This window comes from Cottoperca gobio, chromosome 20 (genome assembly GCF_900634415.1).
Source record: "Cottoperca gobio chromosome 20, fCotGob3.1, whole genome shotgun sequence".
Lineage (NCBI taxonomy): Eukaryota > Metazoa > Chordata > Actinopteri > Perciformes > Bovichtidae > Cottoperca > Cottoperca gobio.
Window position 1 is genome coordinate 13,594,214 of NC_041374.1, and position 20,596 is coordinate 13,614,809.

The 20,596-nt window shown below is 40.4% G+C and overlaps 1 protein-coding gene across 1 annotated transcript in view; it reads left to right on the forward strand.

Moving 5' to 3' along the window:
- ahrra (aryl-hydrocarbon receptor repressor a) overlaps positions 1-13,817 on the forward strand; it is a 60,827-nt gene extending 47,010 nt beyond the window's left edge. Inside the window, exons 5-9 of the mRNA XM_029458219.1 lie at positions 3,733-3,822; positions 6,997-7,132; positions 7,354-7,487; positions 8,480-8,670; positions 10,685-13,817. Of these exons, the coding sequence (XP_029314079.1) occupies positions 3,733-3,822; positions 6,997-7,132; positions 7,354-7,487; positions 8,480-8,670; positions 10,685-11,834 (1,701 nt within the window). The 3' untranslated portion in view covers positions 11,835-13,817. The remainder of the gene's footprint in view (positions 1-3,732; positions 3,823-6,996; positions 7,133-7,353; positions 7,488-8,479; positions 8,671-10,684) is intronic.
- Positions 13,818-20,596: the final 6,779 nt, after the last annotated feature.

The window sequence follows — 20,596 nt, forward strand, 5'->3', positions numbered from 1 at the left end:
ATGGTATGTGTGCTTCGGTATATGGTATGTTTGTTGAACAAGTACAATTTTAAAGTGCTTGTGCATGTTTGTGTGTTTGTTTATGCACTTTGTGTGTGTAAGTGCTGACCAATAGGGATTTTTGGAGGTTGATACTATTGCATTTACAATATTACATGTTTATATTTATAGATGTTCTATAAAATATGTAATATTTAAATAACCACACTAAGCGTCTTCAGACATGCAAATAAAAAATGTTTGCATAAAAAAGTAGAAATAATGCTAAAGCGTTATTTTGCTTGTGTATCAAAAAAATAAATAAAGGAAAAGACTCAAATTCCTGATTAGCACAGATGAGTTAACACAAATAATTAAATGAAACCAATATAAATACAATATTTGCCATAGTTTTCCACATCCTTTTCATTTATTTGAGGTTTGACTGGTACTCCTTTGATCACGTCATCTTGTTGTCCCGTCTTCATTTGCAAGGGTTTTAATTGCACAAGACTAAAAAAAGTTTTACAAATTAACTGCTGATGAACCAATATTTGCATCAACAACAACAGTAGTCAATGGAAAGTAGTTCATATGTTAGCATTTTAACATTTGCTAATTAGTACTTCACACAAAGTACAGCTGAGGCTGACAGAATGTCATTAGTTTTGGTCACAAAACAAAGTATTGACCTGGTGTAGTTGAGATATTTCTGAACCAAAGCAGTGTACAGTTCCATCCGTAGAGCCGTACAGCTCGCTGTAATGTATTTCTTATGTGCGACAGTGGTCTAACTCATTGGCTTATATTCAACATTCTTTCAAATATCATTCATAGATCAGAATCGCATATTATTCTAACCTTAGTATGTGTGTGTATGTGTGTGTGTGTGTGTGTGTGTGTGTGTGTGTGTGTGTGTGTGTGTGTGTGTGTGTGTGTGTGTGTGTGTGTGTGTGTGTGTGTAGGATATGGGTGTGTTCCTGATGGCATAAGGTCTCCATGTTTGTCATGACCTCATCATTACTGCTTTCATCTCACTCTGACAGCTAGACAGAAGGAAAACCAAAGAAACTGTCGAAACAAGGCTGCCCCCCCACCACCACATCCCACCCCTTCCCCTCCTCTCCCTTGCTTCCAAATCCAGTGAACCAATATTTTATTTTGGGCTCTGCGTGCAAAGCGCCTCTTAAGATTTGTAAGTCAAAGCTTTTAGTCTCCTAGGGGCGGTTATGGGAGCCGAGGGCGTCGTAGTTGCAGATATGTGGCGGAGCGGGCCAGCAGCAGGTGCCTGTTTCCATTACCTAAAGGCTTTAGTATGCATGGAGGGAAATGTGAATGGAGAAAACACAAAAACAGCATGCAGCACAGTGCAGCCAATATAAATACAAGACTTTTCTTGTTTTATAATAGAGATGTAAAGGTCTCTTCTTGATTTGATAGTTTTTCATTCCAGCGCTGTATCTGTGAAACACATTGTAAATGGCCTGTCCTATTCCAACCTAAATGATGGGTGTTCCCATAACAGTTTTGAACATGTCAACAATAAATTGACTATATTCATATATAACGTATTTGCCAAGCATTCCACTTTGGAAAGCCAATTACAATAATCACCTGAAATCACCTGTGTTTTGCCTACATACACTCTTTCAGGTCTCAAGTCCAAGGCCTATTTGTTCCAGTAGAATAAAACATTCAAAGTCCTTTTTAAAAGAAAATGGGTTGCAGACATTTACTGTGGCATTTCAATGAAGAGGCATGGAGAAAGGTGAACTGGCAAAAAAACCTCAAATAAACCCAACATGTAAATGTTGGCCTTTTTGTTGCCTTGGTGGACCTCCTAAAGGCAAAATTAAATTCAAGGCCTTTTTTATGTCCATTCTTTTGGGCAGATTCTTGTAATCCCAGAATGCTGAGTCATTTTAAGAGTATATAAGAAATGATTGTACTAAAAGCCAGAAATGTTCATACTTCCAACGTTGACGGGTAGGATTTGGACATAAAGCACTGTTTTCATAAAAATATTAGATTTTCCCAGACATGCTGATACCAGATGTTTGTACAACCCCAGGCCACCAATATATTTAGTATATTGGAAACTGTACTAATCTATGTTGATGCCTCTTTACTCCATGATGATTTCATTAGCTTCAGATCAGTCCAAAAGGAGTTGTGTGCCTTTTGTTGCAACAGGCACTCAGAGATCAAATTTTTGCTTAGCGAGAGTTCGCACTGAATCAGGTTCAGAATCAGGAAAAGTGATATTAATTTAGTACATGTGTTATTTCTCACTAATGGGGTCGCATTGTTCATTTTTGAGCGCTTGCTGCAGAAAGCTGTGTGTCTGTGTTTGTGTGTCTGTGGGGGATCGCCCTCCCCATGGATGTCACGAACATGTGCCAGTTGAACTTGTCAAACAGCATCTGCATCTACACCGCCTGAGAACCTGATTCATCTTCCCATCTCCTCCCCATCATATACTCTATGTGTTCCACTTATTGTCATATCATAGTCCAGTTGCTTTGTCACAGCATGACTCAAATACCTCTGGAACAAATTGCTGTATTCGCAGGTATCAGAGTCTATTATGTAGCTCGGGTGGAGCATTACACTGCTCGCTAAGGCAATCAGATCAACGTTAGGAGAAAGTGAGGGAGTGAGTGTGAATCTAGACACCACAGGGATGTATACCATATAGGACACACACACACACACACACACACACACACACACACACACACACACACACACACACACACACACAAGGGAAGACCTGCATAGTCTCGCAGTAAAATAGAGATGACAGACTTTGGCAGCAGCAGTCACGCAAGTCAAGTAGCCTTGCAGTTGTCACGCTATCACAGCTGTGCATATACACACACAGACACACACACACACACACACACACACACACACACACACACACACACACACACACACACTGGAAGACCTCTCCCCCTTGTCCACGTCTCCTTCCTATGTTTTCTTTTTTCTCTCACACTTTTGCTTCAATCTCCATCTGTCCATCACTCCTCGTTTGACTGAAGCCAGTTATGTATTTATTTAAATTTTCTTTTTAATCAACACTTTTTTCTGTAAGCTTCGCTGGCCAAACACATTATTCCCCCATGTGTGCACGGGTGTGTGTAAAGAGGGAAAGTGGGAACGAGGCTGTGTTTTGGTCTGGAGTTTCTCTGCTTTTAATCAATGTGTTTGCTGTCACAAATCAAAGCCTGTTACCAGTCAAACAGATTTAAACTTTCTATCTTATGAAATATATAAATTGTAAGGGGAGCAAGTTAATACCATGAATCTATGTACCATAAGTTTTTCAAAAGCAATAGTTGGCATTACAAATCAGCAACTTTTATTTGGCCCACTCAGTTGCATTCCCATCTGTCTTTCATTCTCCACTGTCCATTATTATTCAATCTTTTATTCCATTTTTACTGTTATTTGCTGTTCTGAGAACAATGGTACAAATGACATAAATTAAACATTGTGCTTTAGAGAGTCTGGCTGTGTTTTACTTAGAAAAAATAAATGTACACCAATGACTGTAGCCACATTTGACTCTGTTGCACTGTGTTTCTGCTGTGTGCAATCATGCCATCAAAGTTAGCTGCACTTGAGTTTATTTGCTGCATGAGTTGCCCTGAGTCACTGCTTATTCCTGTCTCTCTGTTTGTGTGTGTGTGTGTGTGTGTGTGTGTGTGTGTGTGTGTGTGTGTGTGTGTGTGTGTGTGTGTGTAGTCTCTAACAGGCTTTGCCTTGGTGGTGAGCAGTGACGGGATGGTGTTTTATGCCTCTTCAACCATTGTGGACTATTTGGGATTTCATCAGGTGAGTTCAACGTCTCAAATATATTTTAGATATGAAAAGTCAAAGTAACATGCTGTATAATATCCTACGATGAACATATCAACAGACAGACTAGTAGGCAGTGTCATCTTCCACAATGTGTAATATTTCTCTGAAAAATGAGGTGTGTTGTTAGTTCCTCCGTCTTTACCCGGCTGCTCACATTACTAGCCTTGTTTGACTTGTTTGTCGTCAAATGGGCTCCTGCCTGAGGCTAAAGTAAGTTGAATCCATCAAACTATTTCAAGAATTTAGGAATCTGACAGCAAACACTTTGTTTGCTATTTGCCAAGATGAGAAGATTGATACTGCTTACAAAAAGTTGGAAGAACAGCTAGCCTGGCTCTGTTCAACGGTAACAAAATCCATCTACCAGCACCTCTAAAGCTCACTAATTTATCATGTATAATTTACATCTCAGTCTCTGCTGGTTGGACTCCGTCCAAGAGAAAATTGGGCACATAACCATGAACAATAGGGTTTTGTACAGATTAAACACATAAGACATAGAAAAACAAGTTAATTAGTGAGCTTTAAAGGTGCAGGTAGGTGGATTGTGATACCTTTGGAGATGTTTCCCCCTGTTTCCAGTCTTTGGGCTACGCTAAGCTAACCAGCTGCTAGCGCCATCTACATATTTACAATACAGACGGGTGTTCTTGATCTTCTCATCTAACTCTTGGAAAGAAAGCAAATGAGCCTATTTACCAAAATGTTGAACTAGTGTTACTTTGGATCAATTATAAAAGAAATGTGAAATCAAAGAGATGTTCACCATACTGACGTTATGCAACACCTTGATAAGCTAATACTGTTAGCCTCTCACATGGCCCTTCTCAAAGTTTTCTTTTATCTTCCATCTATCTCTTTTTACTTTCTGTTTTGTCCCACGGCTAATGAGACTTCTCTCTTTCAGTCTGCCCCCTTTGCTGCCTCATAACTCTATCTAGAGGGCACACTTACAGCTAAAAGGCCACAGGAAGGTGAAGACCTCCGTTTCACCCTAAGATACACTCTGTGGGTGTCTATGTGTCTGTGTGTGTGCGGGTACTGATAAGTCACCAACGGTTTAGCTTCCTTCCTCTCCGGCGGCTTTACCCAGCCAGTCATTAATTATGGATGATATCAACACGGGCTTGCCTGTCCTGCGATGCTGAAATCGTCTCTCTCCTTCAAAACCATGAATAAAGTGCTTTTCAATGTTAAAATCCCTCCTTTGCCCTCATGTCTGCTTACACACACACACACACACACACACACACACACACACACACACACACACACACACTGACACTTTGGGGTAGAAATGATTCTGCTACAGCGCTCCCACTTGCCTTACAAGCAGACGGGGGCAGTAACCCAGCGCCATGAAATCGACATGCAAACCAAAGCGGTCTGAAAGATCCAGTGTGTGTGTTTGTGTGCACATGAGTGTGTGACCTGTGGCATGGGAGCCAGTAGAGACAGACAAAGGAAATTAAAGCTGTAAGGTGCATAACATGTGTGTATGCTTGTGTAAACAAAGAATAACAAATATTACTTCAGATAAATAAGACTCCCGGAGTCTCTGCTAACAGCTCTGTGAGGCTGCACACAGGCACAGTGGGCGATTTAAAGAAAGCATAGAACATAGCAGTGATAGAACTGCATGAAAGACATGTTCTGTTCATCATCAATCATCAATATTCTTCATTCAGATGCAAAAACATACTTTACATGCTCAAGGGAAAGAGCCAAATTATCCCAGCATGCAAAGCAGCCAAAGAACTGAACACTGAGAACTATGGATCAAGATACAGGTGGAATCAATACATACTGATTTGTATGAGGAGCCTAAGAATGATTGTGTTGTTGACAGTGAACACTCTGCTTACATAAAAGGTGCTCACGGATCATCATGATATATTTCAGAGACTGTCACCAAAACGTTCTCTTAGCCTTTCCCACATGTTCAATTCAAATGGAGCTATTGGTTGTTTTTAAGTCACATAGTTTGCCTCTAAGGCCTTGACAACATGTCACATAATTTTAAACCCACAATTGTAGTCAGAAGGACACTTATCCCTAATATACCACAGAAAAAATAGAAAAGAAAACGCTTCACTAAGTAGCACCACAAGAAAGCCCTGGAGAAGAGCCGAAAACCTCCACTGGCCTTTGATCCCATTTGTTACTGGAGCAGTTAGCCTTTGAAGGTCAGCAAAAATATCACTTATTCCTTTTTTCCCCCTCTTCTTTTCCTCTCTGTGTTTTTTACGAGAAACATAAACAATAGTCACTCGATCCGTCTGTCTGCCTGACTGCCGGTAGAGAACCAAACCACAGGACGAAGCGCCTGCCGAAGACGGTGGGAACAGATTGTGTTTTCAGAGGCAGGCGATCAAAAACCCTCGCGTGCCACCAGTGTGGAAATTATGGAGAGAGTGTAGGGAGGAGGGAGAGAGGGAAGAGGAGAGGGTTGAACATTTTAGTGAGGAATCTGTCATGGAATGACAGAAAGCAAAGCTATTGCTGGAAAAGAGAGAAAGGCATGACGAGAGCGGGCTGGAACCCGACTCACTCTGTGTGTGTGTGTGTGTGTGTGTGTGTGTGTGTGTGTGTGTGTGTGTGTGTGTGTGTGTGTGTGTGTGTGTGTGTGTGTGTGTGGATGAGGAGGGCAAGCTGGGCTGGACTGCTGTTCGGGAGCCGGTGTCACGCGATGTTTGACAAACACAGCTGCCCTCACTGGCCCTACAGCAGCCCTTAGACTGTAACTGTACTGAGTAATGTAATGTGTGTGTATGTGCATACATATATCTTTACAAGTGAGCATGTATGTTTCTATGACTTCCATTGACTTTGTGTGTATAGTATGGTTGTGTGATGGGGGAAGTTAGCACGCTTCCTGGGAATCCTGAGGCAGACTGAGTGTATCAGAGCAGCAACAACAGGAATCCCCCCTCCAAACTGCAGCTACCAGCTGCACTCATGGCAGCAACACACAGTGGTCCAAAGTCAGTCTGCGGACGAGGCTGTGAACACGCAATCTCATGTTTCTTAAGTCTTTCAGGAGATGATAAAACAGAGAGTCTAACATCAGAAACGTCTCTGCCTGACTGTCTTGACGTTCAAATTTCCTCAACAAATGTACTAAAATCCATTCAATCTTCCTCACAGACTGACGTGATGCACCAGAATGTGTTTGACTACATCCACATAGACGATCGTCAGGAGTTCAGACGTCAGCTCCACTGGGCCATGTGTCCTCCACAGGGGTCCGCACACCAGGATAACCAGCAAGCTGCGGGGACTGGTGGGTAGCTTACTGGGAAGGGATGAACCCGTTCCTCTGGACAAACTGTTTGGTTAAAGTGTGGATGCGGTGGTGATCACGGAAATATTTTGTTAGATATTTAAATCACAACTCGATTTTGAAGTTCTGATGGTTTCTTTTGAGGCAGATCTCAGTATGTCATCAGTATAGTAACTCACACTATGAATGTAAAAGTAGGTGCTTTTTCTTTTACATTTCAGGTGAGGACTTTGTAGTGAGCAGCCTGTTCCATTCTCCGGAGGCAGGGGGAATTCCTCCTGAGCTCTCCTGCTTTCTCAACAGATGCTTCATTGCCAGAGTCCGATGCCTATTGGACAGCACCTCTGGATTCTTGGTGAGTGGTCTGACCCAAACTGCCTGCTGAACTCAACAGTACCACTTCAGTTTTCAATGCATTAAAGTTTATGTAGAGTAAGTGCAGAATATGCATTAAAATAAATAAGCTTGGAGTCAATGTTGCACACTTTCTGGGAGAAGACCCAGGCCTTTAAAAAAATGATGTCCCCTTTGGTACGGCAACACTTTTAATTGTAGTGTGTACAGTTATTTATAGTTGTGTTGCACGGCATTATGAGGTAAATGTGTTCCTGGACACAGCAGCCGAATAGGAGCCTGGTTCATCCCACATGGCTGTGACTATAGTTGTTTGAAGAACAGCAGTGGAAAAGCTAGAAGCCCTGATGACAGAGCAATAAGGGTTTGGACCATTTCATCAGGGTCATTAGAGTTCACTGTCACCAAGTCCGTTCTGGTTGCACTGATATTGGCTGCACAACAGAAATTCCAAATGGCAGTTGTATACTGGAAGCACTTGTCGCCAAGTAGTGAGCAAAAAGTGATGAAATGCTCTCCTGATCAGTCAACAGAATTGCAGGAAAGACAAAGACGTGCTAGCAAATCATTTTGCTAGAATAAAAACATACTAACAGAATAATGTAAGATGGTGGACCTGCTAAACATCAGCATACTAGCGTAACTGTGAATCTGTTAGCGTGGTGATGTTAGCATTTAGCTCAAAGCACAGCTGAGCCTCAAAGAGCTTCTTTTTCTTAAGCATTACATAACGACACTGTGCAGTATGTTTCAGGAATCAAAGATAGACACTTTCTTATGTTTCCTGAAATCAAACTGAAACCTGTTTAAATACAAAAATGTAAAAAACACAAAAGAAGACAAAGTTAAAAATGTACTTTCAAGGGACAGGATGTTGCCAATGATGTTCGATATTAATCTATGAGTGGACATGCAATACTTTTCAAAGAGCATTAGACGTATAGATCGTTGGATATGTTCAAACCAGTAATTTCTTTTTTTCTTCTCTCCCAGACGATGCAGTTTCAGGGTCGGTTGAAGTTCCTCAATGGTCAGAAAAAGAAGTCAGCCTCCGGGACTCTGATGCCTCCCCAGCTGGCTCTGTTCTGCATAGGTGTACCCCTCCTACTGCCCTCCATCACTGAGATGAAAATGAAGAACATGTTAATGCGGGGAAAGAACAAGGGAGGAGTTGGAGGCATTGAGTAAGAGAACTACACATTTGCAACTTTAACTAGAGGTGGAAGGATGATGTATATTCACACCGTGTTCTAGTGTAAATGTAATGGGGGTGCTATACTGTAATTAAAGGTCAAACTTTTTAACACAAACTTAATGTTTCAGACCTATATGGTCCGAACTTGAAGTTTGATACATTTTGGCAGCTTGTTATCTCCTCTGGAGATTTCACTGATTTGCCTGATGGGGGAGCTAAAGTAAAGGTCAACATTTTAAACCTTGAAAGGCGACATCATCAGCTAAAGTAGGTATAGACACGTTTTTTTGCTTATCATTATGAAGTAAATGTTCATTGCACAATGTAATGGCTATGGAGTAATGGGGGGAAAGCTGTCTGTTTCCACTTTAAGTTACGATGCACATTGTCATCGGTCAGCACAGAGAGGCCCTCAAAATTCCAAAGAAGGACCAACATGTTTACTTTGGTTAACTGCAGTTTACTTGTAAAAACCTACTTAGTGACTGCCTTGACTGCGGCAAGGGAACACAAACACATACTCAAACAGTGATGAAAAACTACACGGGCATCAGTCCACGTGTAGTATTTATTCATTTTGGAGTTTATTTCCTATAGATACAAGCTTATTGCCCAGCAACAGCTTCATAAACACCCAAAACATTTACCCTGAGAACCAGTTACCAACACAAACATAAGCCCTCTCCTCACCCAACAGCATCTCAGACCAAACCAAATGAATGCTGGACACCTTACCTGGTGTGTACATGCCCCAGCTTGGATAAGGCCCTCTGTGCTTTATGTATCATTAACAACTTTGGGAGGCTGACAGGCCAAGAGTTGAGCTGGAGTCAGGGAGCAGAGCCCTACCACCCCCTCTGCTGTTCATTCCTTCTCAGCATCGTCCAGGTCTCTTTAGAAAAATACCAATTACTTATAAGTGGACAGCATGTTGGTTGTTTGGATTGGGAAGCCAGGAAGTTTATAGGCTTGAGTCTTCAGTATATGAACACTGCCATGTAGAATATACATGGCACCGGATTTGAGGGCAATGTACTACAGGTTGGCTAATGCGAAGAGCATTTTCTCATGTTATGCAATGGGCAATACTTAAAAATGTGTATATTTACATCTGTAATGTTGTTGAATAGACAATGTGAACATGTACTATCAGTCAGCATAACACTACTCCAAAGCGTTAACTGCTGTTATTATCTTATCTTATCAGTGTTTAACGATCCAGTTTGGAGAGCAGAGTGAAGCAAAATAATAAGGAATAAACAGTATATCCAATATATAGTGATGGAAATGCATCTAAATAAGCCTATCAGCAGCAAAAAGGTTTAGTCACATTGCTGAAAAATATAGTTTTCAAATGTTTTTATTATCTAAAATAATCTTCAGACAACATGACAAACATTAACTGACACAAGTGATGGGTTTCTAATTACTAGCAAAGTTAATTAAACACTAGACATATCCCCTAGTATGCCCTAGTAAAGAAAGCCACAGAATTCAGCTCAATCCAGTTTTGGAATTTGCCTCAATTCATATTGTTTTACATGTGAAAGTGGCTTCCACTTACATTTCAAACAACATACTGTATGATTAGAAATGTAATGAAATCTTAATCACTGAAGTGTTTTAAGAGGAAATGATATGATATGGTATCCTGCATTGTTTTTCCCATAAACTTGGAGTGTGGGCTATCATTGATCTTTGGGTTATGGATGTTGACTCTGTTCTCAATTTTCCGATGAGATGAATCGTGGAAAAGATGAGTCACTTCTGGAACGATTCTCTCGTGAACTTAAATGAACCAAACCTAGATATTTGGGCTTTGAGTCATTCATCAATCAGTAGAAAAACAGAGACCAGCTCTTCTTAAAGGTCCTCAAGGACTACAGAAACTTTGTGGACTTAATGGATTGTCTTTTTGTTTTGTGACTAATGACCTCCTTCTCCTTTTCCCGACCCCCCTCTTCTCCCCACCTCTCTTTTCATGCCATCCCTCTCCCTCACAGTGAGCGAGGAGAACACCTTCGTAGGCACTCCTTCAGTGGAGGAATGGGAGACATTACAGACCCTCTCCTCCTCTCCTGTCCCATTCCCGGTGCTACCCAGCGGGGTCACCACACTCCCTGGACCCCGCTCTCCAAAGACAACATCAAGTACCGCGCTGATGGTTACTACAACCAGGAGGAGCCCCTCAACTACTGCAAGTCCACCATGGCTCCCCATAAAGGTGTCAGCCCAGGCCTGGGCGCCGGCTGGCCTCTGCGGCCCAACTCAGGCCCCCTCAGAGCGGGCCAGGGTGTCGGCTACATCCCCTCTAACCGTATGAACAAGACCGGCCAGTATGGGAAGCCTTACCGCCTTTCCCCCAGCTGCCAAAGCGGCAGAGGTGGTGAGGTGTTTGTCTCTAAGCTCTACGGGAACCTCCAGATTCCCACAGACCCAGATGCCTACTGCGTGGACCTCGTGAAGAACGAGAATGGCTACGGGGAATGCTACAACGGCCATCTGATACCCGAGATGCTACCCATCAAGGTGGAGCACGACTCGGACTCTGAGAACGGCTGCGATGCCTACGGGCGACCCTGGGCTTGTCGCGACCCAGAGGCCATCGACCGTCGCTATGGCAACGGCGTATATGACCAGAGCTCAGACCTCCATCTCAAATCTGAAGCCGATTATTATGATCCGCAGTACTCGCCCTGTCAGCGAGTGAAAGCAGGAATAAGCCCGCCGTACAACAACGGCAACTATCAGAACTATGCTGTCACCAATGGCGGGAACACAACCGGACGCCTGTTAAAATGTGACAAAGACTTGGGCAATAACAATGACAACAGCCAGTTCAGTCCTCAGAGACTCTCTCACTCAGACTCTGTATGCAGCAACCAATCTATCAACCTCATGGATTCACACGTCTATCCACAGGACCCTCACAAGGCCTACATGCACCAGGACTACGACAAGCATGGAACGTATGAGTACAAAGGTCACAGCCTCGTCCATTCAATCAAGCGGGAGCCCATGGACTCCCCACCGTGGTCTGAGAGCGCTCGTGACAGAAGCCAGTCCATGATGATGGTTGGTCCAAGGAACGTTATGCCATGTGTGATGAGCACAGGGCACCACAAGTCCAGTCCCTACATTTATATGCCATAAGAGTGGTGCAAACACAGAATCATTTCACACACACACACACACACACACACACACACACACACACTCAATCAGCGTACATTAAAGTACTTTGTATTGCGCCACATGCACCAGCATAACAAAAGGATTCCCAGGATGTCAACATTTAAATGACTTCTTCGCTTTGATGAAGAGGTCACAAACAAGGCTCAGGTTCTAGTGTTAGTGTTGTGACAATCAAAAATAATACTTTGAATCCAGTTTATGGATAGATGATTTTGTTTTTAAGGAATACGTTTTGTAGTTGGTTCCTAGCACTTTTGCAATTTAGTGACAATGAGACAAATTATGTCTAGAAACACATTTTCATTTTGTTTTATGTGTTGTGTACACCTGGCTTTCGTGGGAGAAACAAAGATTTTGTTGTAAAAAGAGACTTTGTACACATGAGGTGACTTACACCTACTGCTGGGCTCATCGAGGGAGGTGGCTGAGAGCACACTTAGGAGTCAGTGATAACAACTTAAAGGATAATCTGCCTTGATGGAGGTTTTGCATGTTTTAGTGCTTTAACTATAATTCGTCTACCTTTTTCCATTACTGCCCCCAGTGATGTATGAGTGGAATCTACTGGTTTCTATGCATTTCAGACTTGTATTAAATCTGTCAGATACTTGAAACTTAATCAATCGCAGTAAAAAATAATAATAATTGCGAGATAAAACATTTGCAACCAATTTGCATGACACAACCAAATTCACATGATCTTTTTTACACAAACATTGTGTCCTGAATTTGATTTTACAAGAACATAGTATACAATGCAATGCTTGAATACACCATGAAGGAAAGGTTTTTTTTAATGGTTTCTCTTTGCAATCCTTTGGGAGACTTATGCAATTTGTAGTTAATGGACCAAAACATGTAAAACTATTGGCCAAAGCTTTAAGTATATTCACTACATCTGTTTATTAAAAAATAAACTGATTACACACATGAAGGCATACATCAATTGGGAAACAAACCCTTAACCAGGTGGTGGTTCAGACATGTGCTCCTTGGCTTTGACCCACTGGGGGAGGAGACCCTCACACTAGAATTGCCCTTTAAATTGCAGGACCTAAGATGAACTTGGACCTAAGAAAGATGGTCTGCGCCGGTCAAATGACTACGTTAATGCCAGTTGAAGGTTTGTTTGGACAAGGTAGAAGTGTTAGTTTGAATTGAAGGAAAAGAAGGCCGTCTGTTGTTAAAAGGTTCGATGTTGATATGCACAATCATTTTATCATTTTAAGTCGTGCAACTCCTGTCGAACATACAAATAATGAATTAATTTATGTAATTTTATGTCAAAGCTAATGTTGTACAGTTTGGATTAGTGTTTATGGCAAGATCAGCATTTCAACTCGATACAGCCTATCTCACTGCAGATACGACACATTTCCTTTGAAATGAATATACACTTTTCATGTTGTGTTTTGAGTCCGAAAAACATCAGGCATCGTCTTCACAATCAATATTTATGCACAAATGAATTAAAAGCACCAAATTGATTCAATGTTAGAGTCTCAGTTCTGTGAAGCTACTGTTGTAGTTTCTAAATTGCACTACTGGGAGTAGTTCAGTTGAAGTCCAGCCTACCCAGACAAGTTTATGAGTCGACACGCACAACTGTACATGGTGTCACTGTTTTGAATTTTTCTTTTTCTCTTTGTGTGTGTTCATTTCAATAAATGTTTGATTATTCGTATTTATTGTAAGAGGCAAAAGTGTATAATTTAAAAACTACAGTTTTGAAGGCTTTTCTGTTTCACTAAGGTAAATAAATATGGCTTTGTTTTTCTTGCTATCTTTTTGATAATTGTTAAAAAGACTGTCATACTTGTCTCATGGAGGCAGTAGCTGCAAGGTAGCGAACACAGTGTACATATGCAGTGTCTTCCAATGTTTGTATGTGTTTTTTGCAAATGGGACTTATCTATTAAAAGACTTTTCTTTATATGGAAACTCGATGTGAAGTGTTGTTCTTTTGCCGTTCGGAAGATAATAAACAAGGCAACAAATTACTGTCAGCTTGATGGGCGAGTAACATAGACATGTGATGGAGTAAACATATCGACAGTAATCAGATTACAGACAATTCGTTATTTAGAATATGAATATTATACAGCTGGAAATCATAAAGCATTTCTATAACACATTTAGTATGTGTAATAGATCAGTGAAATTAGACAGCAACATGGCTTTGTGAAGGAAAAACAGTCTGCAAAAGTATACTGTACTGTACATTAGAGTCAAATAATTTTTTCTATTTCCTATGAATATATTAGAGCTCAAATGAAATAATGCGAACTAATGTACAACATGCTCACTCTACTAATGTAATGGATTCCTGTTCTCATAAATGCTTTCCAGAATGAAAAATGATCCAATTCTATTGTTCCATTAACGTCCCTGTCTCTTAAGTATCTTTTGAATTTTTCACGTTTACCGAATGTGGTCTCATCCTTCAGATTTGTGTCTCTATTAATAATAAATACTCAGCAGAACAGGATACAGAGTATCTCTAGCCACATTGCCTGTATGATTAATGTGCTGTAAAGTTGGCATGACAGTTCCTTCACACGATCTGGGTAATTCAACGCCAGTCTCTCACCACTGTCTAGGACAAGGGCTCGAGCCAGGAGAATGTTGGCGTCCACAGAGACGTATAGGGAAAGAATAGAAGCGGCGAACAAGAAGAGAGAGAGATGTAACCTAAAGGTTGTGGTTAAGCCCTTGTCCTCAGGATTCCCAGTAGAGCCGGACCTCTATCCTACTAGGTAGTTAATTGTATTCACTTAGCACATCAGGTTTAAAATAGTCCCAAACATTCACTATCTTCTTTAACCAATGTTCCTCCCTCTGAACAGAGGAGCGATTTCAAAATCCCTGTAATCAATCGATTACAGTCTGTAGTATTTTGTCTATAAATCAGTCATTTAAAAGTTGCATTGTAACAGAAAGAATCTGGTCTTTGATCATTGAATGATAACCCACCTTTCTGTAAATTACAGTGGCACCGAGGCCAAGTAAGTATGAAAATTAAGTCTATGCACATGCATTTGTTAATGTTCTTTGGCCTGTCAGATCAATTCATACAGCTCCAGCAAATATTTTCCATTTCTAAAGTAAAGCTGGCATCACCAAGACAGCTGATTTGTTTATATTATATATAAATTAGGTCAAAGGAAACTTTGTGGTTATAGGTAATTGGACACAAAATATAAGTTTTGGAAAGGAGAATATGCTGGGAGACTAACAATTACAACACTGAAACATGGAAACTATGCATTAAAATAAGAAATATAACTCAAATCACGCCGCAGGCAGGAGTAGTGTTCTCTTGTGCCACATTCAAAACCGCAGGTTATAAAATACCCCGGGCCCAGGAAAGATTCTTTTTCATCAATGAAACCAAGAAACAACATCGCACATTCAATAATTGCTCTTTAATTTATCACAATTTGAGCTATTAGGCTCAGTATATATATTTAAAAGACACCAAGCCTAATAAAGATATTCCACTTGGCCTAGGAAGAGACACAGAAAGACAATGATATGTATGTGTTACAGGCAGGATTGGAAGTAGGGTTGTACCAATGTCCCAATATCACTACACGATTATCGTGGCCAAAACAATTCACAATAATGAAATTATTGAAAATGTAATAAAAAAATAATCTTTAACTTTGTGTTTTGTCAAGTGGGTGTGACATGCAACAAAGGTCCTCAGCTATAATGGAACCAGGGGCGTTGCCGTATGTGTCATGCACAGCAACCATTCGGCTACTAGGGCGCTCTTGGGTCACCATGTTTGGCTTCCTCATCGATTGTTACATACAGCCATTTAATCTTAGTTAGCCTGACCTCTGATCTCTATAGAGACATCAGAATAATTTAGTACTAGTGGAGCGAGTGACTCAAAGTCTTGCTTGAACACTTGAGCACTTCTCACTTCACCTGTTCACCAGAAACCAGCTGTTCTCTGTGCAGCCATCACCTCTTGATCTTACATGACCTTTACCTGCAGTGGATCGCTCACAGGTTTGCTCTGATTTGAAGGAGCAAGCCTCTCCCTCTGATTCCAGATCTATCGTTGTCCCTCTCTCTAATCCCTTGCAGAAGCTTGTGTTTGTTTCACCACTGTCAGAGTTTGGCTTATAGGGAATTACAGGACGCACAAGGATCAGTTAGTGTGAGGATTTTACTTATTGGGTTGTGAGTGTATGTGCATGTGTGCGTTTGCATGCTTGTATAGCGAATAAGTACCTGATAGCCACATCTAATTACAGGAAATCCTATCATGATCTTCACATCTTTAACTATATTATATAAATTATATCCTCCAAGTAATTAAAAAATAGTTCCAGGATATTATAATATATATTATAATATATATAAAAATACGGTGTTTTTTTTATCATCGTAATATTATCCTCTAATGTAAAGGGAAGTATTAGAACAAACAAAACCTGAGAAAAAGACACCTGAATATGGTAACTGCATGTAAATATAATGTTTTTAACTTTAAAGTGCTGTCAACAAAGATTTTTAAAAAATAGGTTGGAACTTCTGTGGTTAAAATAACCTCTACTAGATTTAAAACAACATTGGAGTTAATGCAGTAGCTGATGGTTCACATTATCCTGCATCAAAAACCACAGTCACTCATGTGCACAATGTTAATAATGGATGTCTATGGTGGTGTAATGTGTCAGTTAAAAGAGGATTGGTATTCAAGAAGTCAGTATTTATCCATTTGTAACTGCACTTCCCATGAGTGTACACTTCCCTTGCTTAATTACTCTTATGAACAATTAGTTATACAATGGCAATATGTGTGTCAGTAGTGATGTTTTGTACACCCACTTAGACCTGGACAGAACAGTATAGAAGAACGGTTCCCTTCCTCTTGGCTTAAAACTACCCATTTAAGATCCCACTTCCTCCTCTGGTTGCAGTCCTGAGATGAAACACTGTAATCAGATTTTGGGCCTTCACTTGAAAAGGTACTTTTCGGAAAATGTATAACATTCATTACATTACACAGTTGGCAAAAAGCGGGAAAATGCAGTACAGGATGAATAGTAAAGGGTAAATCATGTCCATAACTCATTGTGATTCATACAGTAATAATGGACGAATGATCACAGGACAGTGCTGTAGAGGTTAAAAGCTCTGGCCCATTACATATTGTGTTTTACAGGAAGAACTACATGAGTGTTTTCTGTTTTGTTAACTAGACTTGCACTCAAACTGTGGACACTAAATATTAAAAGGTATACTGGCACAGTCTGAACAGGGATCAAGCTCTATAATATGAATTACATATGCAATTGTGAGTCTCTTACACACACACACACACACACACACACACACACACACGCACACACACACACACACACACACCTTTCTTCACAAGTGAGTAACAATCAACTCATGCGAGACAGTTTGTAGTATCTCTCTTTCACGTTTCGCCGAAGGAGTACTTAGCTTTTATCCTACTGTAGTTTCATGAGTGATGATGTGACAATGATGGGGGGGGATGAGGCTGACTTTGAATGATTAATATTCGTTAGCATGCACTGCAAACCTTCCGTCACGCTATCTCGCCATATGACACTTTTTCTGTACAGAGAGGGGAAGGGGTGAGAATGACAAAGAAAGAGACAGAGAGAAAGGTGGAGAGACAAAACCTAGAGGTGAGAAAAGAGAAGTTTGCGAGGGGAAAGGGGTGAAAACAATGAAAAGAGTACATCCAATCAAGAGAGGGGAGTGACCGCTTAGGGCAACTGTAGTATAAGCAAAGTGTTTGATGCTTGTTGACAGCTGTATCTGTGAGGGGGAGAGAGAGAGAGTGAGTGTGTGTGTGTGTGTCTTGTGTGTGCGTGTGTGCGTTTGTGTGCAGACCAAGACCTATAATCCTATACCATGCAAGGTTGCGTGACCGTTCATACCCCACTCTTTGCTGCTCCGCACACTATTTGCACTAATTGGTCACACCCACTCTCACACACACTAGTACACACTCATATAGGCAGATGCACGAATGCATACATAGACACAACAATGTCCGCAGCTCCTCTCCCCATATCCCCTGGTGACAATGAGGGTATATCACAGACACGCATGTACATACACTTATGCATGCACATTATCATGCACATATACACACACTCTACTAAGCATATGGAAGATAGTCACGCAATCCCCCCGCCCATATCGCCCACAACCTTGCTACTTCTTGCTTCCTGAGTAATGAACAATAAAAAGCACCTAGCCTTGTTGTTGTCGAGTCAAACAGAAACATTCGTTAGTTTGATGTACCCCTGAATCACCCGTCATGTTCCAAATATATTAACTTAAAATGACTCAAAATAATAAAGTATATTGTTAGCGGTTTTCTGCAGTTGTACAATAATTCTTCATACAATCGAACTGTCAATATTTAGGTCAGTTTGGTCAAGTTTTCGATACTACTAACCATTTTGCCAACACTTTTAGCTGTTAGCTAACTATTTCAACTGTTTAGGCTATTTTTAGTGTTTATTCTACGTTCAGCTAATTATTTTAAGTGTTTATCCTACAATTAGTTTACTATTTAATGTGTGTATCCATAACTATTAACTAACTATCAACCATTTATCCACTATACATAACTCTTTGAACTGTTTATTCATAACTTTTAGCTATTTATTTGAATCATTTACCCATAACCTTTAGATATATTGGCTATATATTGACAAGCTTGCTAACTACTTTTCAAGCGATCTCAATTGGTTGTTCAAGTGTTACAGCTGACTTCAATGTGTAGATATAGATATATTATTTAATTTTTTTTTTTTATTGTAAATGTTCCTTTTATTTTGCAAACTGGACATTTAACACACACATTACATACACACACACAGTATATATACACGAATGACTATGGCTATGAAGAACGCAGAACATGTGCACAGAAGCAAACAAAGGAATATTAGAAAGGAGGGGGGAGGGGGGGTTTAGGGTAACACTATTATCAATAATCCAGTGAGGAGTTCAAATATGACCTTACTGTATCCCACAATCCATCTAACAAGACAGCCCAGTGTTACAAATCTAATTGTCCTTACAGATAAGCCTCTAATCTGTCTCCTGGTATACACAGTACAGGACATTTAACCTGGAGGATCTCTGTGAGGACATTTGTAACCATTTGACTGTGGTGTGTACTATGCAAAAAAGATATTTGAATGATTCTAAATTGGACACATTTTGATATGATTGAAGTATTTCATATTATTTACCAATTGGCTGTGGAAAGGGGGGGCCCCTTATGTCATATCAATTGTGTTGGTGAGTTACTCACAGCTGCAGAGAGGCTCAACCAATCCTTTCCTGGCAACAACGTACCATAACTTATCATCTATAGCCTTCTCTTTTGCCATTGGCACCCCTTTCATTTATAATGTAAATATTAACTATTAGCAGAAATGTCATTTGGATTTTTGTCAAATTTATTGAGCTACTCTACAATCTTACCAACCCCCAGGCATGTGGAGAAATCCTCCTGGGGGACAAGTATCCCTGGTTGATGACTGCTCTAAAAAAACAAGATGAAAGGAAGGAGTAGAAGAAGAAACAACATTCATATTTTCAGTCCTTAGGGATTTAAAAATAAACTGCTGATTGTGATGGAATTCAGTGGGATGCAGTGTTAAAATAAAAATTGTTTATGCATGTGCCCAGGGGCGACTAGCCAGTTGAAAGGTTACTGAGTGCAACCTGGTGATTCATAAACTAGACATGAAGGCCGCAGCTGACCGTGAGTCATACACACACACACAACACACAAGATAGCAAGCTCTTTCTCTCACACAGATACACAAAGTGCTATGCAACAAAATATACACATCCAAGCCTCTACTGTGTTATCTCACAGCCATGCACAAATATATATTATTAAATACTCCTACAATCAATCTCATGGTGCAGGGCCAGCACACGTGATCTGAACCTACAGGACTAGTGAATGCTCTAATAATTTCCATGTGAGATTAGGGGGAGAGTACAGTGAGATTATGGAACCACTGCCAGCACTGTCTGCTTTGGGTTGTGTTCATGCTCCAGTTGACTGATTAATCTGTGAGGGTTACGCGAGGATAGATGCTCAAGCTGTCTCTTCTGCTGGCGAACGCTTCTACCTACTGGTCACAACCGCACACTGCAGCTGAGGAACACGCAAGTCTTTTAAAAGCACGTCTCATGGCATGAGCTTTGAAGCTAAAACGTACAGTGAAAATAAAATGAAAGATCTGGCTTTTGGATAATATCTGTAATCAATAAGTGTAGTAATCAGTAGCTCCGATTACATTATATTTATGCCACTGACATTTTCAGGAGTGCTATTATTTTCCATTTCATTGCTCTCAATATTGACAAAAATATATATATTTTTTAACTATTTTATCCAAACTCACCTCGTACGAATCTTTAATGCGTCTTACATTTTTGTCATTGGACATTTTTGGATCCCTGTATGATCCCATTAACAAACAAACATTCAACATCTTGGATACAATGTTGAATTATCTTTCTTATTATTGAGCATTTAGTTGTAACAGTGAGTTTTGAATTCAACTGCCATTGTGTCGCAATGATCGATCAACATAATATACCTGATCCACCGCACCAACGAGCGCAACACTTAACGTTATTGTTGTCCAAACTACAAAACATCACAAATTCATTAGACTAGTTTG